Source organism: Trachemys scripta, chromosome 6 (assembly GCF_013100865.1).
Source record: "Trachemys scripta elegans isolate TJP31775 chromosome 6, CAS_Tse_1.0, whole genome shotgun sequence".
In the NCBI taxonomy this organism is placed as follows: domain Eukaryota; kingdom Metazoa; phylum Chordata; order Testudines; family Emydidae; genus Trachemys; species Trachemys scripta.
Window position 1 is genome coordinate 65,885,922 of NC_048303.1, and position 21,305 is coordinate 65,907,226.

The 21,305-nt window shown below is 42.6% G+C and overlaps 1 protein-coding gene across 1 annotated transcript in view; it reads right to left on the reverse strand.

Moving 5' to 3' along the window:
- TMEM232 (transmembrane protein 232) overlaps nt 1-18,220 on the reverse strand; it is a 133,250-nt gene extending 115,030 nt beyond the window's left edge. The window contains exons 1-2 of the mRNA XM_034774871.1: nt 18,031-18,220; nt 1,612-1,765 (exon numbers count right to left, since the gene is read on the reverse strand). Of these exons, the coding sequence (XP_034630762.1) occupies nt 1,612-1,745 (134 nt within the window). The 5' untranslated portion in view covers nt 1,746-1,765; nt 18,031-18,220. The remainder of the gene's footprint in view (nt 1-1,611; nt 1,766-18,030) is intronic.
- Nucleotides 18,221-21,305: the final 3,085 nt, after the last annotated feature.

Below are 21,305 nucleotides of genomic sequence, written 5' to 3' on the forward strand. Positions count from 1 at the left end.
TCCTCCCCTGACTCTTCGGCTCTGTTTAAGAGCCGAGCTGCCCGAGCTTCAGGCAGCCCCCTTGCCTCCGGACCCCAGCCGCTGGCCGGGCACTTCCCCTCCCGGGCTCCGGCGGCGCAGGGTCCAGAGACATGGGGGCTGCCTGAAGCTCGGGCAGCTCGGCTCTTAAACAGAGCCGAAGAGTCAGGGGAGGAGCATAGCAGCTGGAGCCCAGGAGGGGAAGCGCCCAGCCGGGGGCACAGGGTCTGGAGGCTGCCCAGCAAACCGTGAAACTGGTAGCGCTCAGGTTTCGGGCAGCCCCCATGCCTCCGGACCCTGCACCCCCGGCCAGGCACTTCACCTCCCGGGCTCCGGCTGCTATGCTCCTCCCCTGACTCTTCGGCTTTGTTTAAGAGCCAAGCTGCCCAAACGCTACCGGCTTCGGGCAGCCCCCATGCCTCTGGACCCTGTGCCCCTGGAGCCCAGGAGGGGAAGTGCCCGGCCGGTGGTATTTTTCCCAGACATGTTCGGCTTTTTGGCAATTCACCCCGGACGGGGGTTTGAGTACCAAAAAGCCGGACATGTCCGGGAAAAACCGGGCATATGGTAACCCTAAAACAGAGTAACTTTTTCCCTGCGCTTTGGGTCACTGCCTCGGCAGCTGGACGCCGCCTCCTTGATCCTAGTGACCACCCCTTTCCTGTACAATGGTTAGTGCTCATGGAAGAGGGGCAGAGCAAGGGGGGACAGAGGGAAGAGTGGTGGGGGGAAGAGAGAGTGGGATGGGACAGAGGACAGTGGGGAGAGAGGATGGGGAAGAGAAGGGGATACGGGAATGGGTGGGGGGAAGCAGGAGCCTGGAATGTGGTGTCCCCTTGGCAGTAGCAGCAGCCCTAGCAGAGAGGCAGCGACAACAGCACCAGAGTAGGTGACATCACTGCAGCAGCCAGTGCCGGAGTGGCTGCCAGCAGCAGCTGGGGCTCCCCCGTTAAGCCAGCCCATCCCCCTCCCCAGCACCAGCAGCCCAAGTACTACTTCAGGCGGGAAGAGAGAGCCAGTGAGCCCAGGGAACTGGCTTTCGTGTGCACGTGTGTGCATGCATGTGCGTGGCGTGCTTTGCCCTCCCCAATATAGCAGTCAAACTACACCTAGGTAAAACATGTTGACGGAATTAGATACCAGTTAGATGTCTAACTGATGTGAAAAAGGCAGGACCAATATTATCTGTAATAGGCCAGTTCTAGGTTTTGCAATCAACCATTCAAATTCCCCAAGCATTTGGATTAGGAGGAAGGGATGACTGGGAGCAAGCTTTCCATGAAATGCCTCTAAGGTGTACCTGACAGATGTAGCTATATGCATCCGAAGAAGTGGGCTGTAGTCCACGAAAGCTTATGCTCTGACAGATGTAATTATTTTGTTGCTCTATCTGGGGGTGAACAATTTTTTTTCAAGTCTTATGCACATCCAGAGTTGAATGGTTATACAGATAATAAGGTGTTAGTCAACTCAAGAACTCTATACAAGAAGTTAATGATCCATAGAAACTGAAACTTAAAGAAACTTTGACCACATACTGTTCTACCGTAAATAATAAAGTGATCTTACGGTTTATATTTAAATTGCACTTACACAGGCTTGTCACTGTGGATTTCATATGAATGACTTGGCAAATATTTTTTCAAAAGTTCCTTTTGAAGTTCTTTATGTTGTCTATTGGATAATATTCCAAATCTGTGTACCACTGGCACTTTGATAACTGGCATCTTCTCATGCTATAATCAATCTAAAATCACACAAAACAAATACAAAGTACGTTACAATCCACTGAATTGGGATTTTTGATTGTATCCCCACTAGTGAGAGAAACAGCTATTCACAATCTATAAGTGAAGACGCATATCTTCTGCCATATTGCTGTTCCTTCTCATAGGAACATCAGCATGCTCACAGAAGACGACAGTTACACTTTCTAAGAGATACCATAACAAGGTAATCATGTATGACTTCGGGCAAGTTGTTTCAACTCTCTGTCCCATATCTTCCTCATCTGTAAAATGAGATTAACAGCATTTGCCTACTCACAGATGGACAGTGGGGCGTCCAAAGAAGGGAACTGTTAGCTATACTAATTAATTATTTGAGCCTCTTGGATGGAAAGTGCTATACACAGTAAGTGCAAAGTATGATGCTATAAATGGGAGGAGGGATGAAAATAGGACCCTGGAGATAACTAGATAGTAGCATCTATTTACTTGCTGCACATTTGTATGACCAAAGGAACTTTACTGTGATTAATATGACTTTAAAGACTGAATTTGCAAATGAGCCTTGTTCTGGTCTCTAAACTTGTACCTAAAATTTTGTACACACAATCATTTGAAGCCCAAGAGACAAAATGTGTGCATGCAAATCTGGCAAATATCATTTGCATACACAAATTTTATACTTTGTGGCTGCAAATTATTATACATAGACACACAAAGATGCAAGCTTAGACGCTGTTTTTGAAATTGTGACTATAGAGATCTATTCATATGCACAGAACACAAATACCTATTGCATTACAGTTGCAATAATGTGAGGGTTCACTTATCATAGAAACTGATACAGATAATATAAAAGTGTCACTTGTTAATCCTACTAAACTATTAAATCCATGGATCTATACTGAATCAATGGAAGACAGAAAATTCAAGTATGAAACTCTGACATAAAAATGTTTTCAGCCCTATCTCTTTTGTATCTGAAGTTCTCAGACCATTTGGGGCCTGATTGAGCAAAAATGTGTCTGACTTCAATAAAATGCAAGATTTTGGAAGCACACTTTTTACCAAATCATGCCCAGGGTATAAAATAGCACCCACTAGCCAGCAAGATACAGGTAGTCACCATGATAGAGAACCACATGTAACCTATCCATAGATTTAACACTGATTTTTTTTGTATGTCTTTATCAGTTTAAGTCAGACAATTAACAATATCCTAATACAGTTTTTTGTCTCAATGTACTTTGTTTTGTTCATTTTAAAGAGATGTATATAGCATAGAGCCACAAATAACTTAGGCCAAATTCAAGTAAGACACCTTAACACAATCAGGAAGAGCAGGCAGCTAATGAGTTACAAATTGTGCTCGGAAGCAGAAGGGATACATTCTGTAGCCGGGAACAAGTTACCATGGCTGGGAGTAGATTACAGCTCAGAGTTGGGAGTGAGTCTGTGGAGAAGGACAAGCCAGAAAATGACTCACAAGTGGTGAGTCGAGGTGGGAATTAAGACAGCAGCTAAAAACAGAAACCTGAAAATCTTGAGCACAGTGAAATTTTGGAGGAAAACAAGGAGAAATACAGCCCTCTTCTGGCCCATCTCTGTTGTGGTTGAAGTTATATACTGATAGAGAATGGGCTCCCTATTCGTATTTGGCAGAAACATAGCTGTAGAAATCCTTATTCACAGCCAGAGCTGTAAACACAGATCTTTCTCTCTTTGGAGAGGAAGCAGTATAGTGTAAATTCCACTGCTTAAGTTGCTGCTGAAACTTTCCTGTAAGTGCAGGGTTATTTAAATAGATAGTATTTGGTTTTTAGTTTGGTTGGCCAGTTAATGAATTTCTGTTTAAGGTGTATTCACCTCCAACTACCAGCTCCTCCTGATTATAAGTACCAGGAAAGAAAGAAAGAAAGAAAGAAAGATGATTTTTAACTCAAGACTGCTGAGGTGCTAGCTAAATGTTGGTTTGGTTGTGGTTTTGGGGGTGGGGGGAGGGGTTAACATAAGAACGGCCGTACCGGGTCAGACCAAAGGTCCATCTAGCCCAGTATCCTGTCTACCAACAGTGGCCAATGCCAGGTGCCCCAGAGGGAGTGGACCAACAGGCAATGATCAAGTGATCTCTCTCCTGCCATCCATCTCCATCCTCTGACAAACAGAGGGTAGGGACACCATTCCTTACCCATCCTGGCTAATATCCATTAATGGACTTAACCACCATGAATTTATCCAGTTCTCTTTTAATCGTTGTTATAGTCCTAGCCTTCACAACCTCCTTAGGTAAGAAGTTCCACAAGTTGACTGTGCGCTGCGTGAAGAAGAACTTCCTTGTATTTGTTTTAAACCTGCTGCCTATTAATTTCATTTGGTGACCCCTAGTTCTTGTATCATGGGAATAAGTAAATAACTTTTCCTTATCCACTTTCTCCACATCACTCATGATATTATATACCTCTATCATATCCCCCCTTAGTCTCCTCTTTTCCAAGCTGAAGAGTCCTAGCCTCTTTAATCTCTCCTCATATTGGACCCGTTCCAAACCCCTAATCATTTTAGTTGCCCTTTTCTGAATCTTTTCTAGTGCCAGTATATCTTTTTTTAGATGAGGAGACCACATCTGTACGCAGTATTAGAGATGTGGGCGTACCATCAATTTATATAAGGGCAATAATATATTCTCAGTCTTATTCTCTGTCCCCTTTTTAACGATTCCTAACATCCTGTTTGCTTTTCTGACCGCCTCTGCACATTGCGCGGACATCTTCAGAGAACTATCCACAATGACTCCAAGATCTTTTTCCTGACTTGTTGTACCTAAATTAGCCCCCATCATATTGTATGTATAGTTGGGGTTATTTTTTCCAATGTGCATTACTTTACATTTATCCACATTAAATTTCATTTGCCATTTTGTTGCCCGATCACTTAGTTTTATGAGATCTTTTTGAAGTTCATCACGGTCTGCTTTGGTCTTAACTATCTTGAGCAGTTTAGTATCATCTGCAAACTTTGCCACCTCACTGTTTACCCCTTTCTCCAGATCATTTATAAATAAGCTGAATAGGATTAGTCCGAGGACTGACCCTTGTGGAACACCACTAGTTACCACTCTCCATTCTGAGAATTTACCATTAATTCCTACACTTCGTTCCCGATCTTTTAACCAGTTCTCAGTCCATGAAAGGACCTTCCCTTTTATCCCTTGACAACTTACTTTACTTAAGAGCCTTTGGTGAGGGACCTTGTCAAAGGCTTTCTGGAAATCTAAGTACACTTGTCCACTGGATCCCCCTTGTCCACATGTTTGCTGACCCTTTCAAAGAACTCTAATAGATTAGTAAGACACGATTTCCCTTTACAGAAACCATGTTGACTATTGCTCAACAGTTTATGTTTTTCTATGTGTCTGACAATTTTATTCTTAACTATTGTTTCGACTAATTTGCCCGGTACCAACGTTAGACTTACCGGTCTGTAATTGCCGGGATCACTTCTAGAGCCCTTTTTAAATATTGGCGTTACATTAGCTAACTTCCATTCATTGGGTACAGAAGCCGATTTAAAGGACAGGTTACAAACCTTAGGCTAGGTCTACACTACCCGCCTGAATCGGCAGGTAGAAATCGACCTCTCGGGGATCGATTTATCACGTCCCGTTGGGACGCGACAATCGATCCCCGAATTGACGCTCTTACTCCACCAGCGGAGGTGGGCGTAAGCGCCGTCGACGGGAAGCCGCAGAGGTCGATTTTGCCGCCGTCCCTACAGCGGGGTAAATCCGCTGCGATACGTCGAATTCAGCTACGCTATTCGCGTAGCTGAATTTGCATATCTTAAATCGACCCTCCCCCCGTAGTGAAGACCTGCCCTTAGTTAATAGTTCCGCAACTTCACATTTGAGTTCACCATCTGGTCCTGGTGACTTGTTACTGTTAAGTTTATCAATTAATTCCAAAACCTCCTCTAGTGACAGTTCCTCTGATTTGTCACCTACAAAAGCCGGCTCAGGTTTGGGTTGCATTTGTTAAAACAACAACAGGGTTTAATAGCAGAACTTAATCAATATAAAATATTCAATATATAAAATCCTAAAGTACAGAAAATGTTTATAACATACATACAAAATTTAGAATGTTTTGCCATATAAAGAACCATTGGCTAAAAAAAAATACACATTTATCTACTCACTTATGCAGAAGAATTTCACTGAGACTGTTAAAATGCTAAACTCTTGATATGTTTATCTGCCTTATTTTTATGGCATTGAGCAGAAATGTCATACAGAATCTTCAGCTAGAATGCAGATTTCTCCTTGAAAGGTTATTCTTTTTCAATATAAAAAAGCCACTTAGGATTAAGTTTCAAACTGTTATTTTAAAGCTAGAGCTTTTTAAAAAAGTAACTAAATACCAATTATTAACATAGAACTTTTGGTATGAACTGTCTTTTTGACAATGACTAAGATTTTTAAGTTTAGAGACACATTTTACAACTGCACAGCCTCCACTTTTCTTCCCCGCCCCCGCCCGCAAGGACTTCATGAAATATTCTTAAAGAACTTGTCTGATACTGCATTACAATGCCAAGAAAATAAAGAATTTGTCAATTCAAGTCTGCTGAGGCCACTTATTATGGCAAATTATGATGGTAAACAATGTCAAGGCAACTTATTACAATATCAAAATGCTGTCAGTATGAGATGTACTAACATCAACATTTTTAAAAAGACAGAAAATGAAACAAAAATAGCTAGTAAAATAAATAACCCTTATGAATCATACAGGGCTTTTGATCTTCAAGGTTCTTATACAAATTAACTAGTCATGAAGAGTTTAAACAAACTTTAAAAAAAAACAACCCAAATCCCATGACCCGGAAATTTTGTGTTAAGTTTAGCATAGTACCCCAGCTTTTCTCAATTTTGTTTAGAGGCTATAGCATGAATTACATGAGGCAAAAGCCGGCTTGCTCTGCAGTGGTGAGTAACTGTGGGAAAGAGGGTGTAGAAAGAACCTTTTGTCCTTGCACAAATTGTCAGGCGAGCCACACGTTTAGGAGAATCCTGGGAGGAAGAGCCAGCCTCTGCATCATGTCCCCAGGAGGAATGGATTTATGGCTTGGAGAAGTGTGTGTAGCCATCCCAGTGGAATATTAGTTAGCAGATAGAAGGCATCTATGTATAATCTACCTCAGAGATGCATCAAGTGTGCCAGTTTGTCTTCTGGAATGCTGTCTTACCCTAACAGGATTACTAGGGCAAAGGATGTACAGGCAGTGTTTCTTCTAATTATGGTGCCAGCTGGGGCAAGATTTGATTCCAGTTCCTTTATCAGAGTATAAAAATGGTAGTTTACAAAAGGCCGAATCCAACACCCACTGCAGTTAATAGAAAGTTTCTAAAAATTATGGGTGATAATAAACATAAAGGTATTGCACCCATGCGAGATATCTCTATATTGGACCTCATTAAGAAGAATAAAAATGAACTGATCACTCCACTGGAAGTTGGTGGTTGTGTAAGGAACAGTGATCATTACCAGATTATATTCAGGATGGGCAAAAAGAGGACAGTCCCAACCAGTAACATATATACTTGGTACTGCAAAAGGGCTAATTTCTACAGCTGAGGAATTATCAGCAAAATAGATTAGAAGAAAAAAATTAGACAGAAAGATGTAAATGAAAATTGAGAGCTGTTGAAGAATTCATTAGATGGCCAAAATGGCTTAATTCCACAATTGAGAAAGAAGAAAACTTTGGGTAAAATGGCATCCTGGTTAAAAGAGAGAGTGAAGGCCACAAATCGAAATTATATATAATAAAGAACAAATGGAAAAAAGGGGAAGTAGACAGCAACCAATACAAGTTAAAAGTTATAAAATGTAGAAAATAAGTAAGGGAAGCTAAAGACATCAGAGAAAAATCCATGGATGATAGATCTAAGGAAAAGGAGGAGTTTTTATCAGGGGCGGCTCCAGGTACCAGCGCACCAAGCGCATGCTTGGGGCAGCAAGCCGGGGGGGGGGGGTAGCCTGCCGGTCATTGTGGGGGCAGCAGTCAGGGAGCCTTCGGTGGCACGCCTGCCTGCGGGAGGTCCGCCGGTCCCGCGGCTTCGGCGGCAATTCAGCGGCGGGTACGCCGAAACCGCAGGACCGGTGGACCTCCCGCAGGCGCGCCACCGAAAGCCACTTGACTGCCATGCTTGGGGCGGCAAAATACATAGAGCCGCCCCTGGTTTTATATACATCAGGAACAAACAAAATCCTAAAATGGTATAAGCACTTTACTAGATGGAAATGGTAAAATTGTTATTAATGATGCAGAAAAGACAGAGGTGTTCAATAAACATTTATATTCAGTATTTGGATAGAATCAAAGTAATGTCATGCCAATATTCAAAAAAGACAATCAGGATTACGTTGGTAATTATAAGCTGGTTAGCCTGACATCAGTCCCACTAAACTATGGAAAAGCTGATACAGGATTCAATCAATAAAGAATTAAAGGGCTGGAATATAATTAATGTCAACCTAATAAAAAAGAGGTCTTGTCAAACACACCTGATTCCATATTTCTGGATGAGATAACAAGTTTGGTTGGTAAAGGTAACTGCATAGATGTAATATACTTAGACTTTTGTAAGGTGTTTGATTTAGTACTGCATGACATTTAGATTTAAAAAATAGCATTATGTAATATCAATAAAGCATGTTACGTAGACAAAAAACTGGCTAACTGACATCTCAAAATTCCACTGTCAATGGGAAATCATCTTGAATTGAGCAGACTTCTAGTGAGGTTCCACTGGGATCAGTACTAGACCCAGCGTTCCTAAGCATTTTTATCAATGAGCTGGAAGTAAAATCACTGATGATAAAATTTGTGGATGAGATAAAGATTGGTGGATTGGTAAATAATTATGAGGACATACAGTCATACAGAGCAATACTGAATTGCTTGGTGAGCTGGGCCCAATCAAATAAAATAGACATGCTTTAGTCCAGGGGTGGGCAAACTTTTTGGCCTGAGGGCCACATCGGGTTTCGTAAATTGTATGGAGGGCCGGTTATGGGAGGGGGTCGTGGCCTGGCCTCCACCTTCTATCTGCCCCCCCCGCCAGGAGTCCTGCCCCATCCAACCCCCTTTGTTCCCTGACGGCCCCCCCAGGACCACCGCTGCCCCATCCAACTCCCTCATCTCATTCCTGACGCCCTCTCCCCGCCCCCTGGACCCCTACCTCATCCAACCACCCCTTCTCCCTGTCGCCTGACTGCCCCCAGAACCCCTGCCCCTGACTGCCCTCTGCTGACCCATCCAAGCCCCCCCTCCTTCCTGACTGTCCCCCCCAGGACGCCTGCCCCCATTCAACCTCCTGTTCCCTCCCCCGACCCCTGACCACCACCCCGAACTCCCCTGCCCTCTATCCAACCCCCACTGCTCCCTGCCCCCTTACCGTGCTTCCTGGAGCACCGGTGGCTGGCGGCGTTACAGCTATGCCGCCCGACTGGTGCCGGGCCACACCACCGCCGCCATCACACAGCACAGAGACCAGGTCAGGCTGAGCTCTGCAGCTGTGCTGCCCCAGGAGCTCACAGCTCGCCGCCCAGAACATGGCGCCGGAGCGAGCGAGCTGAGGCTGCGGGGGAGCGGGAACAGCAAGGGAGGGGCTGCAGCTAGCCTCCCGGGCCAGGAGCTCAGGGGCCGGGCAGGACGGTGTCGCAGGCCGGATGTGGCCCGTGGGCCATAGTTTGCCCACCTCTGCTTTAGTCAGACACAAAGTCTATGCAGAAGTAACTGGGTGAAATTCTATGGCCTGTGTTATTCAGGAAGTCAGACTAAATGATTTAATGGTCCCTTCTGGCCTTAAAATCTATGAATCTGTGACTATGGGCATTGGGCATTGGATCAGGTCCAGAATGCACCCAGTGTGAAGTAAATAAATAATTTAGACCAGATTCTCATTACTCTAAGGCAACTTTATGCTGTGTAAAGAAGCCTTAAAATGGATGTAAATATAATTAAGTTCAACAATGTTAAGAGTAATTTTAGGAAGAGAAACTGGTGAAAGAAAAAAAAGACAAAATATATAGGAGAAAACAGAGAACATAATGAAGGGAAAGATAGGGAAGGAGACATGGGGGTAGAGGAAGAGAAAAAGAAGAGAGGAAATGGGCATTGAAGACAACTCAGGAAAAAAACACTACGATCTATTGTAGGCAAGGTAAAGTGGAGTGAAGCCAGTTATAGAAAGAAGATATTAAAAAAAAAAAAAGACGAGGGATGTAGTAATGTCCTAATGGTACTCAATTAATGCATTCTTGAATGAATTTTATCAGTATTGATCTAATAATATATTCTACAAATACTTTATTTGCTGTTTACAGCCTGATTTATAGCTGGTCAAATAGTCTTTGGTGAAAACATTAAATGAAAATCAGCAAAATTCACCAAATACGTTCAGTGAATATTTGTTTCACTGTTCAATGAATCCTTGTAGTAATTTACAAATTAAAAAATTACTAAATATAAATTAATTGATAATATATTACAATTAAATACAGTATATACTATACGGCACACAACAGTTTTGTTCATTTAAATTGAAGGGTGCTGGGGTCACAGAAACATAGATTTTATTCAGCCTGGCTGGGAATCCCTGGGCCAGATCCAATACTCCTAGAAATCAATGGAAAAACACCCATTGACTTCGGTGGGTATTGGATCGAGCCTTTAGTTCCTATACTAGTAAATGTAGAGTACATTTTTGAAATGCTTGTCACAGCCATGATATACCATACTTGCTGCAGACATTCTGCTCCAATTATAGTATTTCTAATAACAAGGAAGCATCTTTCTCCCTACAAGCTAACTACCTTATCTAATATTAGGGGGTAGCCGTGTTAGTCTGTATCTACAAAAACAACAAAGAGTCTGGTGGCACCTTATCTGTTAGTCTTTAAGGTGCCACCAGACTCTTTGTTGTTTTTGTACCTTATCTAACAGTGTTGTGTTGTGAGGCTACTTTCATTAATACATGTTAAGCATTTTGAGATCCTTGACTAGAAGGTGCTATAGAATTGCTACGTATTTTTAAAGAATCCCTTGGCTGCAAAAGCTGTGATAATAATCCACGTACAGTATTTTGAGGTATAGACAGATTAGGGAATGTTTTACTAAAATCCAAGCTACCACTTTTCCTCCCATCTGATAATTTTGTTGTTATCCTATTTTTAAAAATCAGCTTTGGTTTGTAAAATGTATTCTTTCTAACCCAAAGGTGGGCAAACTACAGCCCGCAGGCCACATCCGGCCCCCAGGATCCTCCTGTCCGGCCCCTGAGCTCCTGGCTGGGGAGGCTAGCCCCCGGCCCCTCACCTGCAGTTCCTCCTCACACGCAACCTCAGCTCACTCACCACCAGTGATTGGGCAGGGGTCCAGCGGGCGGGGGCAGTCAGGAATGAGAGGAGGGGTTGGATGGAGTGGCGGGGGCAGTCAGGGGTGGGGGTTCCTGGGGGCTGTCAGGGGACAGGGAACGGGGGGGGTTGGATGGGGCAGGAGTCCTGGGGTGGCCATAAGGGGGCGAGAAGCAGGAGGGGTCAGATAGGGGGCAGGGGCGGGCCATGCCTGGCTGTTTGGGGAGGCACAGCCTCCGCTAACCGGCCCTCCATACAATTTTGGAAACCCGATGCAGCCCTCAGGCCAAAAAGTTCTAACCCCATGCTGCTTACTGCTCATAATTCTTTTTATTCTCTGATGTTTAGTGATATATTTTCTTTTACTATATTTTCCATTGAGGATAAGTCTTGGACCCTAGTGGTATTTACTGATCTGTGATCTCAGTAATAGATTTCTACATCAGCATCCAGGAAGACTGGAGACTCACTAAAATGTAAAGGAATGTTACAGAGGGAAATTATCTAGCAACATGTAATGTATAAGTTTTGTCGTTCAAATATGTTCTCGTTGCTATTTTAACTTGAACCTCTCTCACCAGGTTAGATGAAAAAGAATTTATACTGCCAGAATTTTTTTCTGCTCTCTCCTGCGAGCTGTGTTTATGGTGTTCAGTCACATACAATATCAATAATTAAGCACTCATTATAGCCAAGGAACTAAGCTCTTAGACAAGTTTCTGTTCAATAGTAGTAATTCAATTTCTATGATGTGTGTACAGAAGTGTGGTTTGCATCTTGGGTTATAAAAGTTTAATGGCATAGTGGGAGGTACTGAAAGAAAGGAAAAATTTAAACCTATGGATGAAATTGGAAATCCTTTTTGAAATATACAGCTCATGACATAATTTTTTAACAGGAACCTTAATGTATTTTTATGATATACTAGAAATATATACCCACTGGACAGTTCCCAAACAAGATCTTTCTGCTGGAAAGCAAGATCTACCGCAGGCTTCCCCAAGAAGATTCCGCCACTGGCAAGCTCCCTGTGATACCCTGCTTCCAGAAGCCCTCTGCTGAAGACCTTGGTATTCTGATGGGGGCTTGGACCTTCTTCTGAAGATCCTAGGCAATAGGCAAGTAGAGGCCCATCTCTTAAATTCCAAGGAGAAAACCAGGCCCGGTATTATTATCCAGGATACATCGAAGGTAAAATGGATAATTTAATGGTGTCTACCTTATGTGTTTCTATACCACCTATCACTATTGCATCAAAGTACTGAACATGGTAAACTGGAACTCATCCAATCAGAAATCATCAATAGCTGATTTCACAGTGGATTTACTTTAACTCTCCCAGGTTCTAAGAAACTCTGCTTTTTATTTTATTTTGGTTTTTGGGAGTGTATTAGTATTAGATTGCAGTTTTGGTGGAAAAGTTTATCTAATAGTGAGGCATTGCAGCATATTCAAAAACTGATGAGGAACATAGGAATTTCCATATTGTATCAGACCAGTGGTTCATCTAACCCAGTATTTTATCGCCAACCATGGCCTGTACCAGCTGCTTCAGAGGAAGATGTAAGAAAGCTAGGCAATTATGAGATAACTTGCCTTCAGAGAAAATTTTCTACTAACCCCCAATAGTTAAAGATTTGTTGATGCTCTGAAGCATGAGGATTTATAACCCATCCAAAATGGTTGTTTTTAGGTGTGTGTGTTTGTTTGTTTTTATTGTTGTGTTGTTTCAAATATTTACTATTATGACTCTGGATTTATTTGTTATTTTTTTTTAATTGTGCTAAACTCTTGGACTCAATTGTATGATTTGACACCTTTCAGTTTAATTGAATATCACCTTATATTTGTTTTATGAAAGAGAATGAATAAAAGTTCCTATGCTACTTTCTCCATATCATTCATTGCTATGCATCTTTTTTGTGTCCCCTTTCATTCATTTCCTTTTAAGGGGAATATTCCCAATATTTTCAGTCTCTCTTCAAATGGAACTATTCATATGAGCATTTTCATGCTCATAAATAATTATTTTTGCCCATATTCATAGAGCCATAGAATCATAGAAATGGAAGGGACCTCGAGAGGTAATCTAGTCCAGTCCCCTGCACTCAAGGCAGGACTAAGAATTATCTAGACCATCCCTGACAAGTGTTTGTCCAACCTGCTCTTAAAAATCCCCAATGATGGAGATTCTACTACTTCCCTAGGCAATTTATTAACCACTTTGAGAGTTAGGAAGTTTTTCCTAATGTCCAACCTAAACCACCCTTGCTGCAATTTAAGCCCATTGTTCTTCTTAACCTCTGAGGATAGGACAAGAAACAATTTTTCTCCCTCCTCCTTGTAGCAACCTTTTATGTACTTGAAAACTGTTAGCATATCCCCTATCAGTCTTCTTTTCTCCAGACTAAACAATCCAATTTTTTCAATCTTCCCTCATAGGTCATGTTTTCTAGATCTTTAATAATTTTTGTTGCTCTTCTCGGGACTTTCTCCAATTTGTCCACATCTTTCCTGAAATGTGGTGCCCAGAACTGGACACAATACTCCAGTTGAGGCCTAATCAGCACGGAGTAGAGCGGAAGAATTACTTCTTGTGTCTTGCTTACAATACTCCTGCTAATACATCCCAGAATTATGTTTGCTTTTTTTTGCAACAGCGTTACACTGTTGACTCATATTTAGCTTGTGATCCACTATGACCCCCAGATCCGTTTCCGCAGTACTCCTTCCTAGGCAGTCATTTCCCATTTTGAACACTGGATATGAGGTAACCAAAAATGAATATACAGTAATATTCCAGGTGAGAGCTCATCTGTACTCTCAGTCAAAAACATTTTATCTCTTTCTTTATTTTATACCACAAAATGTATTAAAATACAATAAATAAACTGAACTAAGTAAATACATGGAATGATTAGAGTGCACTGGCCTATTATTGCATACCTAATTCAGGACCAGCTTTTGCAGCAAACATGGTTGTTAACAAACTTGATATAACTACATTCAAGAGCCAGAACTTTTCAAAACTGTAGTCTACCAACCATCTCACCCAGTTACAGTTATAAAGAAATGAGAATGAGTACTACTATCTAAGGAAAAAGCAGATTACTCTGAATTTATGAAAAGTAATTCCAATTTTCTCATGGTCATGATGTTGCATCATTATTTCACCTATGTAAATTCCAAATTAATCTAAATTATTTTTTTCTTACAGAAAGATCCAGCAGCAAACTCACAATTTTAAATCGGGTTCTGTGACTCCCATCAACTAAAACTTCAATCACTATACCATTTCTTTTACTGTTGTAAAAAGCATGACTGTAGTATTGTTTCCACCCCAACCTACCCGTGGGATCTGTCTGAATAGTCCTGCCGAAATACCTTGTACCCTACCTTTCTTATTCAGCATACCAATAACATTTTAAGTTGCCTAAATTTACAATATAGATTTATAGATTCTAGAACTGGAAGGGACCTTGAGAGATCATCGAGTCCAGTCCCCTGCCCTCATGACAGGACCAAATACTGTCTAGACCATCCCTGATAGACATTTATCTAACCTATTCTTAAATATCTCTAGAGATGGAGATTCCACAACCTCCCTAGGCAATTTATTCCAGTGTTTGACCACCCTGACAGTTAGGAACTTTTTCCTAATGTCCAACCTAAACCTCCCTTGCTGCAGTTTAAGCCCATTGCTTCTTGTTCTGTCCTTAGAGGCTAAGGTGAACAAGTTTTCTCCCTCCTCCTTATGACACCCTTTTAGATATCTGAAAACTGCTATCATGTATGAAATATACTCTATTTACATGATATAATGTAATGGTTCTGATTCTCCTCTCTGTCAGCTGGTGTTAACTGGGACTGTCTTCATTGTTAGGCTGGGAAATAGACCTCCAACACCACTGGGCCTGCACTTTAAGGTCTCTGTGACTAAATCCCTGAATACATGGAAAAACACATAGATATGTATTTACACAACAGTCTATCTATGTTTTCAATTTTCAGAAATTTCTAAAGGGATTTGTTAAAAATCCAGCAAATTAACCCTACAAAACTAGTACTGTAATGACCAATATTAAAAAGATTCAGGAAATTCAGTCTGATACTCCATCCTTGTCCTGTCCCTTTCATTCCTGGGTTATGCTGACATATTGCTATACTGAATGATCTAATTTATAATGTAATATGCGCAACATCAAGGAGCAACTAGCCAAGAAGTTAAGGAATGAGTCTTAGCTTTTTAACTCATTTTTTTCTTTGCCTCTGCTGGTGTGTGTCACACTCTTAAGGGTGTATATCATCAGCTTGATGCAGGAGGAAAGGGGAGTTTACATGCTAATCCCCACTAAAACTAATGAGATTTATGCATGGTAAATTACCCGGTGCAGTAAAATAAGAATATGTCCTTTGTTACATAAATATTGTTTGTTAAAATAAACTCAGTAAATAATATTTACAAATAAAATTAAGATAACCTTTGCATGACATCTTAGAAGTTAGAGATAGAAAAGATATAAAGCCATCTATTTAGTCTCATAGCCAGTTCAGGACTCTTCCTTACATTGTGTATAGAGTATTTTCCTCTGCAGTGGCTCCAAGATCCTCTGTTTAGACAGCCCCGTGCCTCTCAGGGTTTTTAGGAGAACCACATTATCTGGATGAAAAGCTTCCATCTCAATCTGAGGAGTGGCAACCTTGAAAACCCCCTCTCCCTCCCGCCCCACTTTGCCTCCTGACAGAAAGATCTGGAGGGAACCTCACCACATTTTCCTCCTATGTATTCTTGCCCTGGTTTCCACCACCCCCCCCGCCCGAGAAAGGGAAAAATTTGATCCACTGAGATCTATTTATGCTATAGAAGGGAAGTAGTGATGGCCTTGTCTCTTGGGACGTTTACAGCTGCAGAGAACAACTCTATAGAGCCCCCAGGCAAGACAGCTCCCAGCCCATGTAGCTAGAATACCAAAGAATCACGATGTTGAAAACTACACAACTATAAAATTACAAAAAGATACAACATAAATAACTGCCGATATACAGTTAAGGCAAAATTTTCCCAGCTTCAGTCCAGGCAATCCCACTGGACCAAGTTCTGCTCTCCATAATACCCATTCAACCTCAATGATCTATTTTTTTTAAATCATTTTAGAGCATTCATGGATATTCAACCAATCAGATTGCTCACCTTATAAACTTGCATAATACTTTGAATAAGTTGGACACTTGGCGCTAGTTCTGTAAAAAAAGTCCATTCCTTTGTAAAAGCATCAGTTGAACAGTGAGAGAAAGGGGAAACAAATTTAGGCCCAATTGCTTGCATGTCTGCAAGGTGAAAGGGTCCCAGAGCCTGCGCTGCAGCCCAATTCTACATTGCAATTAAACAGCCCCACAGCCAGAGACCCGCAAACCTGAGTCAGCTGGCAAAGGCCAGCCATGGGTTTTTAATTGCATTGTAGACATACCTAATGTGCTGTCAAGCACACATAGTAAACAACCTCCAAAAACTGAGAACAATATTTTTTTCTTCAGTATCTTTCATTGATAGTAATCATTTAGGCCCCGATCCTGCAAATACTTATACACACATGCTTAATTTTACTACCATGAGTAATCCCACTGATTTACAGTAGTAAAGTTAAGCATGTACATAAGTGTTTGCAGAATCAAAGCTTTAGGTGTTACTTATAATCAGAGTAGGTTTTAAAAAACGCATTATTTTAGCTTGTGGTGTCCCTCTAATAAAGTGAAAGGAATTAAAATATCTTGGCTTATTTATAGAAATTTTCTAAAATATCATTTTGTTTTCCATTATAATTATTTATTATTCATTAAGTGCTGATAATAGGCCAAGCATTGTACAAGACACAAGCTTAAGTGACTCTGGCAGAATTTACAATCTACAGCCCTGATCACACAAACACTCAGTCATTTGCTTAACTTTACTACCTTGACTAGTCCCATTGAAATCATTGAAACTGCTCGTGGTAGTAAGCACAATCCTAAATGTTTGCCGGATCAGGGCCTAAGGCTCTGCTCTTGCAAAAATTTACTTTACACACTGAGTAATCTCACTGAAGTCAATGGACCACTTGCAAAACATAAAGTTATACAAATGAATAAGTCTTTGTAGGATCAGATTTTACCACAAATACTTAAGCATGTGCATAGCTTTATGCTCATGATTCATGAATAGACAATCCCTTGACTTCAACTGGAGTACTACTATGTGCAAAGTGATGCAAATTCATATTTACAGGATAGGAAGCTTAAGGAAGAAACTGAGGAGTAGTTCTGTCATAAGTAAAGCGATTGTTTGAGAGAAGTTGTGTGTGAGTTAGTCAAAGAGAGCCAGGAGTGATGGCAGGTTGTATTTATACAGCTTTACAAGCAATGTGAAAAGACTGAGAAGTTGTCAGAAGTCATATCAGGGATGTCTAGGGTTTCTTTATGGAGTCATTCCACATTAACTAACAAATATCTTCCCTTGAAAGTTGTGGTATAATTTGGCTTAGTGATATGAAAATTAATCACAAAGGGAATTCACTTGTCTTTGGCACTAGATTTAACAGGTTCCTTAGCATGATAACAGCCTTCTGGATGGATGCAAAATGTAGAGCAAGTAACACTGATACCTGAACGGATTCGAAAAGTCAGACTATTCTTGGTAGGGCGGGAGAGGAAAGGCGATGGCAAGGCCAATAGAGTATCAGAGATGCAATGTGCATTCTGGAGCAGGGGTGATGGAGCATGGGGGGCTCCAGGGGGAGGTTGGCAATCCCTGAACCTCAGACGTTTTAGAGGCATTCTCGTGCCATCGCCAGGGCACCCAGAGTCTGGGCTCAGAGCCTGCTCCCGCTTACCTGAGTGTGACTGGAGTGGAGGCAGGTGCGTCCCTCAGCACCCAGCCAAAGCGACTCGCCTCCCACGCCTCCGGCCGATGCTCAGGCGCCGTCGCTGGGGCGGTTGCTAAGGACGCAGTCAGGTTGACTCCCAACTCATTGTGACGGGGGCGGGGGAGGAGACGCTTCCGGCCGGACGCAGCAACTGGCCGGCGGCTGCAAACGGGAGCTGGAGGCCGAGTTGCCAGTGGAGATTGAAACTCCCTACGCGCGCTCCCCTTGTGCGAGGAGGAAGCGGGGGGACTGGGCGGGAAGGGCCTGGCTCAGCAGGGGGAGCTTGCAGGCAGAAAGCTCGTAGAGACAGGCGGGGGCTGGGATTGCACCTGGCCAGCGGTTAGAGACTGTAGGAGGGGACAAGCAGGGGGCACCGGGGGTGGGGGGTCTCAATGGGTCGAGGTTCCACCCCTTCGCACACATTCTTCTCCCCTCTGCTGGATTCGGAGTTGGCCGCCACACGTTTGGGGGCTCAGTCCAGTTTTCCCACCTCCCCCGACGTGTAGCCGGGTCGGGTTCTGAAGTTACTCGTCCCTCCCCTTCCGAGGGCCACACCAGTTTGGCAATCTCCCCCTTGCGGCTGGAGCGAATGCAGCCCTCACTCCGCTCAAAGCTGCTGTCATGTCTCTTTATTAATCGTTGTTATTGTTACAAATTGCAGAAATCGGACAGGTTAAGGCATGAGAGGGAAATGGGTGTGCTTCAGAAATGAATCCCGTGTTATTTTAAGATTCATGCTCCAATAGTTTTCTTGTGACATGCGTGTCAGGCCTTTGTCACTGACAAAGAGGTCTTAGCAAATAGAGTGGTGACTTTTCACTTTGTCTCCAGCCTCCTCACCTTCACCTGGGCAAGGAAATGCTAGTCTAAATTATTCTGTCCGTCATGTGGTTGCATGGAGATATTTTTTTAAAAAACTATTTCCTTATCATTTTGTTGCCAGCATGTTACCCCCCCCCCTCCACCCCTGCCCAGTGGTTGTTTTTTTTCTCGCTAACCCGCTATCTGTGACTAATCTGGTAACAAAAAGCCATCAATAATATATCTTTGTTCTGTTTTATTGATATGGACAGATAATACTAGACTGTAAGCACCTCCATTATCACATCAAATTGCTGAGAACTGTAATTTCTCTTTTCAGCTTCGATGACAGTTTGTTGCAAGCCTATTACAAATTTACCACACTACCCTGAGGACACAACCAACAGTAATAACTCTGAAAGAACAAGATACCCATGTAATATCATTAGCTGTGTATTACATTACCAATTGCATTTGACCATTGTCACTGATACTTAGCCTTTTGCCCTTCTCTTCCAACTAAAAACTACTTCCTAAATATCTGAGAGTGAGAGATCACACAAGTTTAGTAGTTAAGGTTGGCACAGGCTGTTTCTGACTGGTTCTGGCTTGTCCCCCACATTTGCCAGCTAAAGCAAAAAAAGCATTTTTTCATGCATGTGGCAGACATGAGAATCGTACTTGAATTTTAGTGTTATATTGGGATTAAAATCAAGTCTATACTAATCTGTGTGAATGTGAAGTATTTTATAATTTATTCTGTGCGCAGATGTGGTCGCCGCATCTCAAAAAAGATATATTGGAATTGGAAAAGGTACAGAAAAGGGCAACACAAATTATTAGGGGCATGGAACAGGTTCCATATGAGGAGAGATTAATAAGACTTTTCAGCTTGGAAAAGAGATGACTAAGGGCAAGGGGGGATATGATAGAGGTCTATAAAATCATGACTGGTATGGAAAAAGTAAATACAGAAGTGTTACTTCCTCTCATAACACCAGAAGTAGGGGTCACCCAATTAAATTAACACGCAGCAGGTTTAAAACAAACAAAAGGAAGTATTGCTTTACACAATGCAGTCAGCCTGTGGAACTCTGCCAGAGGATGTTGTGAAGGCCAAGACTATAACAGGGTTAAAAAAAGAACTAGATAAATTCATGGAGGATAGGGTCATCAATGGCTATTAGCCAGGATGGGCAGGGATTATGTCCCTAGCCTCTGTTTGCCAGAAGCTGACAATGGGCAATAGGAAGGCACCGACTTCTCCTCTGCTTGGTGGGTGCTCGACAAACCCCCCCCCCGGCCCTTGGCCCCGCCTCTTCCCACCCCTGCACCACCCTCACCCTGACCCCATTCCACCCCTTTCCCAAAGTCCCAGCCCCACACTGTTTTTTCCCACCTCCATTCCACCCCTGCCCTGCCTCGCCTCTTCTCTGCCTCCTCCCCTGAGCATACCATGTCCCGGCTCCTCTCCCTCCCTCCCAGAAAGTCCTAAGTGCCACCAAACAGCTGGTAGGCAGCGGGTGGGCGGGAAGCGCTGGGAAGGAGGGGGAGGAACGGGGATGTGACACGCTTGGGGGAGGAGAAGAAGGCGAGGATGGGGGAGCTTGGCTACCAGTGGGTGCAGAGCACCCACTAATTTTTCCCCGTGGGTGCTCCAACCCCAGAGCACCCACAAAGTCGGTGCCTATGGATCACTTGATGATTACCTGTACTGTTCATTCCCTCTAAAGCACCTGGCATTGGCCACTCTCGGAAGATAAGCTACTAGGCTAGATGGACCTTTGATCTGATCCAGGATGGCTATTCTTATGTTAGGTTTCAGAGTAACAGCCATGTTAGTCTGTATCCGCAAAAAGAAGAACAGGAGTACTTGTGGCACCTTAGAGACTAACAAATTTATTAGAGCATAAGCTTTCGTGGACTACAGCCCACTTCTTCGGATGCATATAGAATGGAACATATATTGAGGAGATATATATACACACATACAGACAGCATAAACAGGTGGGAGTTGTCTTACCAACTCTGAGAGGCCAATTAATTAAGAGAAAAAAAACTTTTGAAGTGATAATCAAGCTAGCCCAGTACAGACAGTTTGATAAAAAGTGTGAGAATACTTACAAGGGGAGATAGAGTCAATGTTTGTAATGGCTCAGCCATTCCCAGTCCTTATTCAAACCGGAGTTGATTGTGTCTAGTTTGCATATCAATTCTAGCTCAGCAGTCTCTCTTTGGAGTCTGTTTTTGAAGTTTTTCTGTTGTAATATAGCCACCCGCAGGTCTGTCACTGAATGACCAGACAGGTTAAAGTGTTCTCCCACTGGTTTTTGAGTATTTTGATTCCTGATGTCAGATTTGTGTCCATTAATTCTTTTGCGTAGAGACTGTCCGGTTTGGCCAATGTACATGGCAGAGGGGCATTGCTGGCACATGATGGC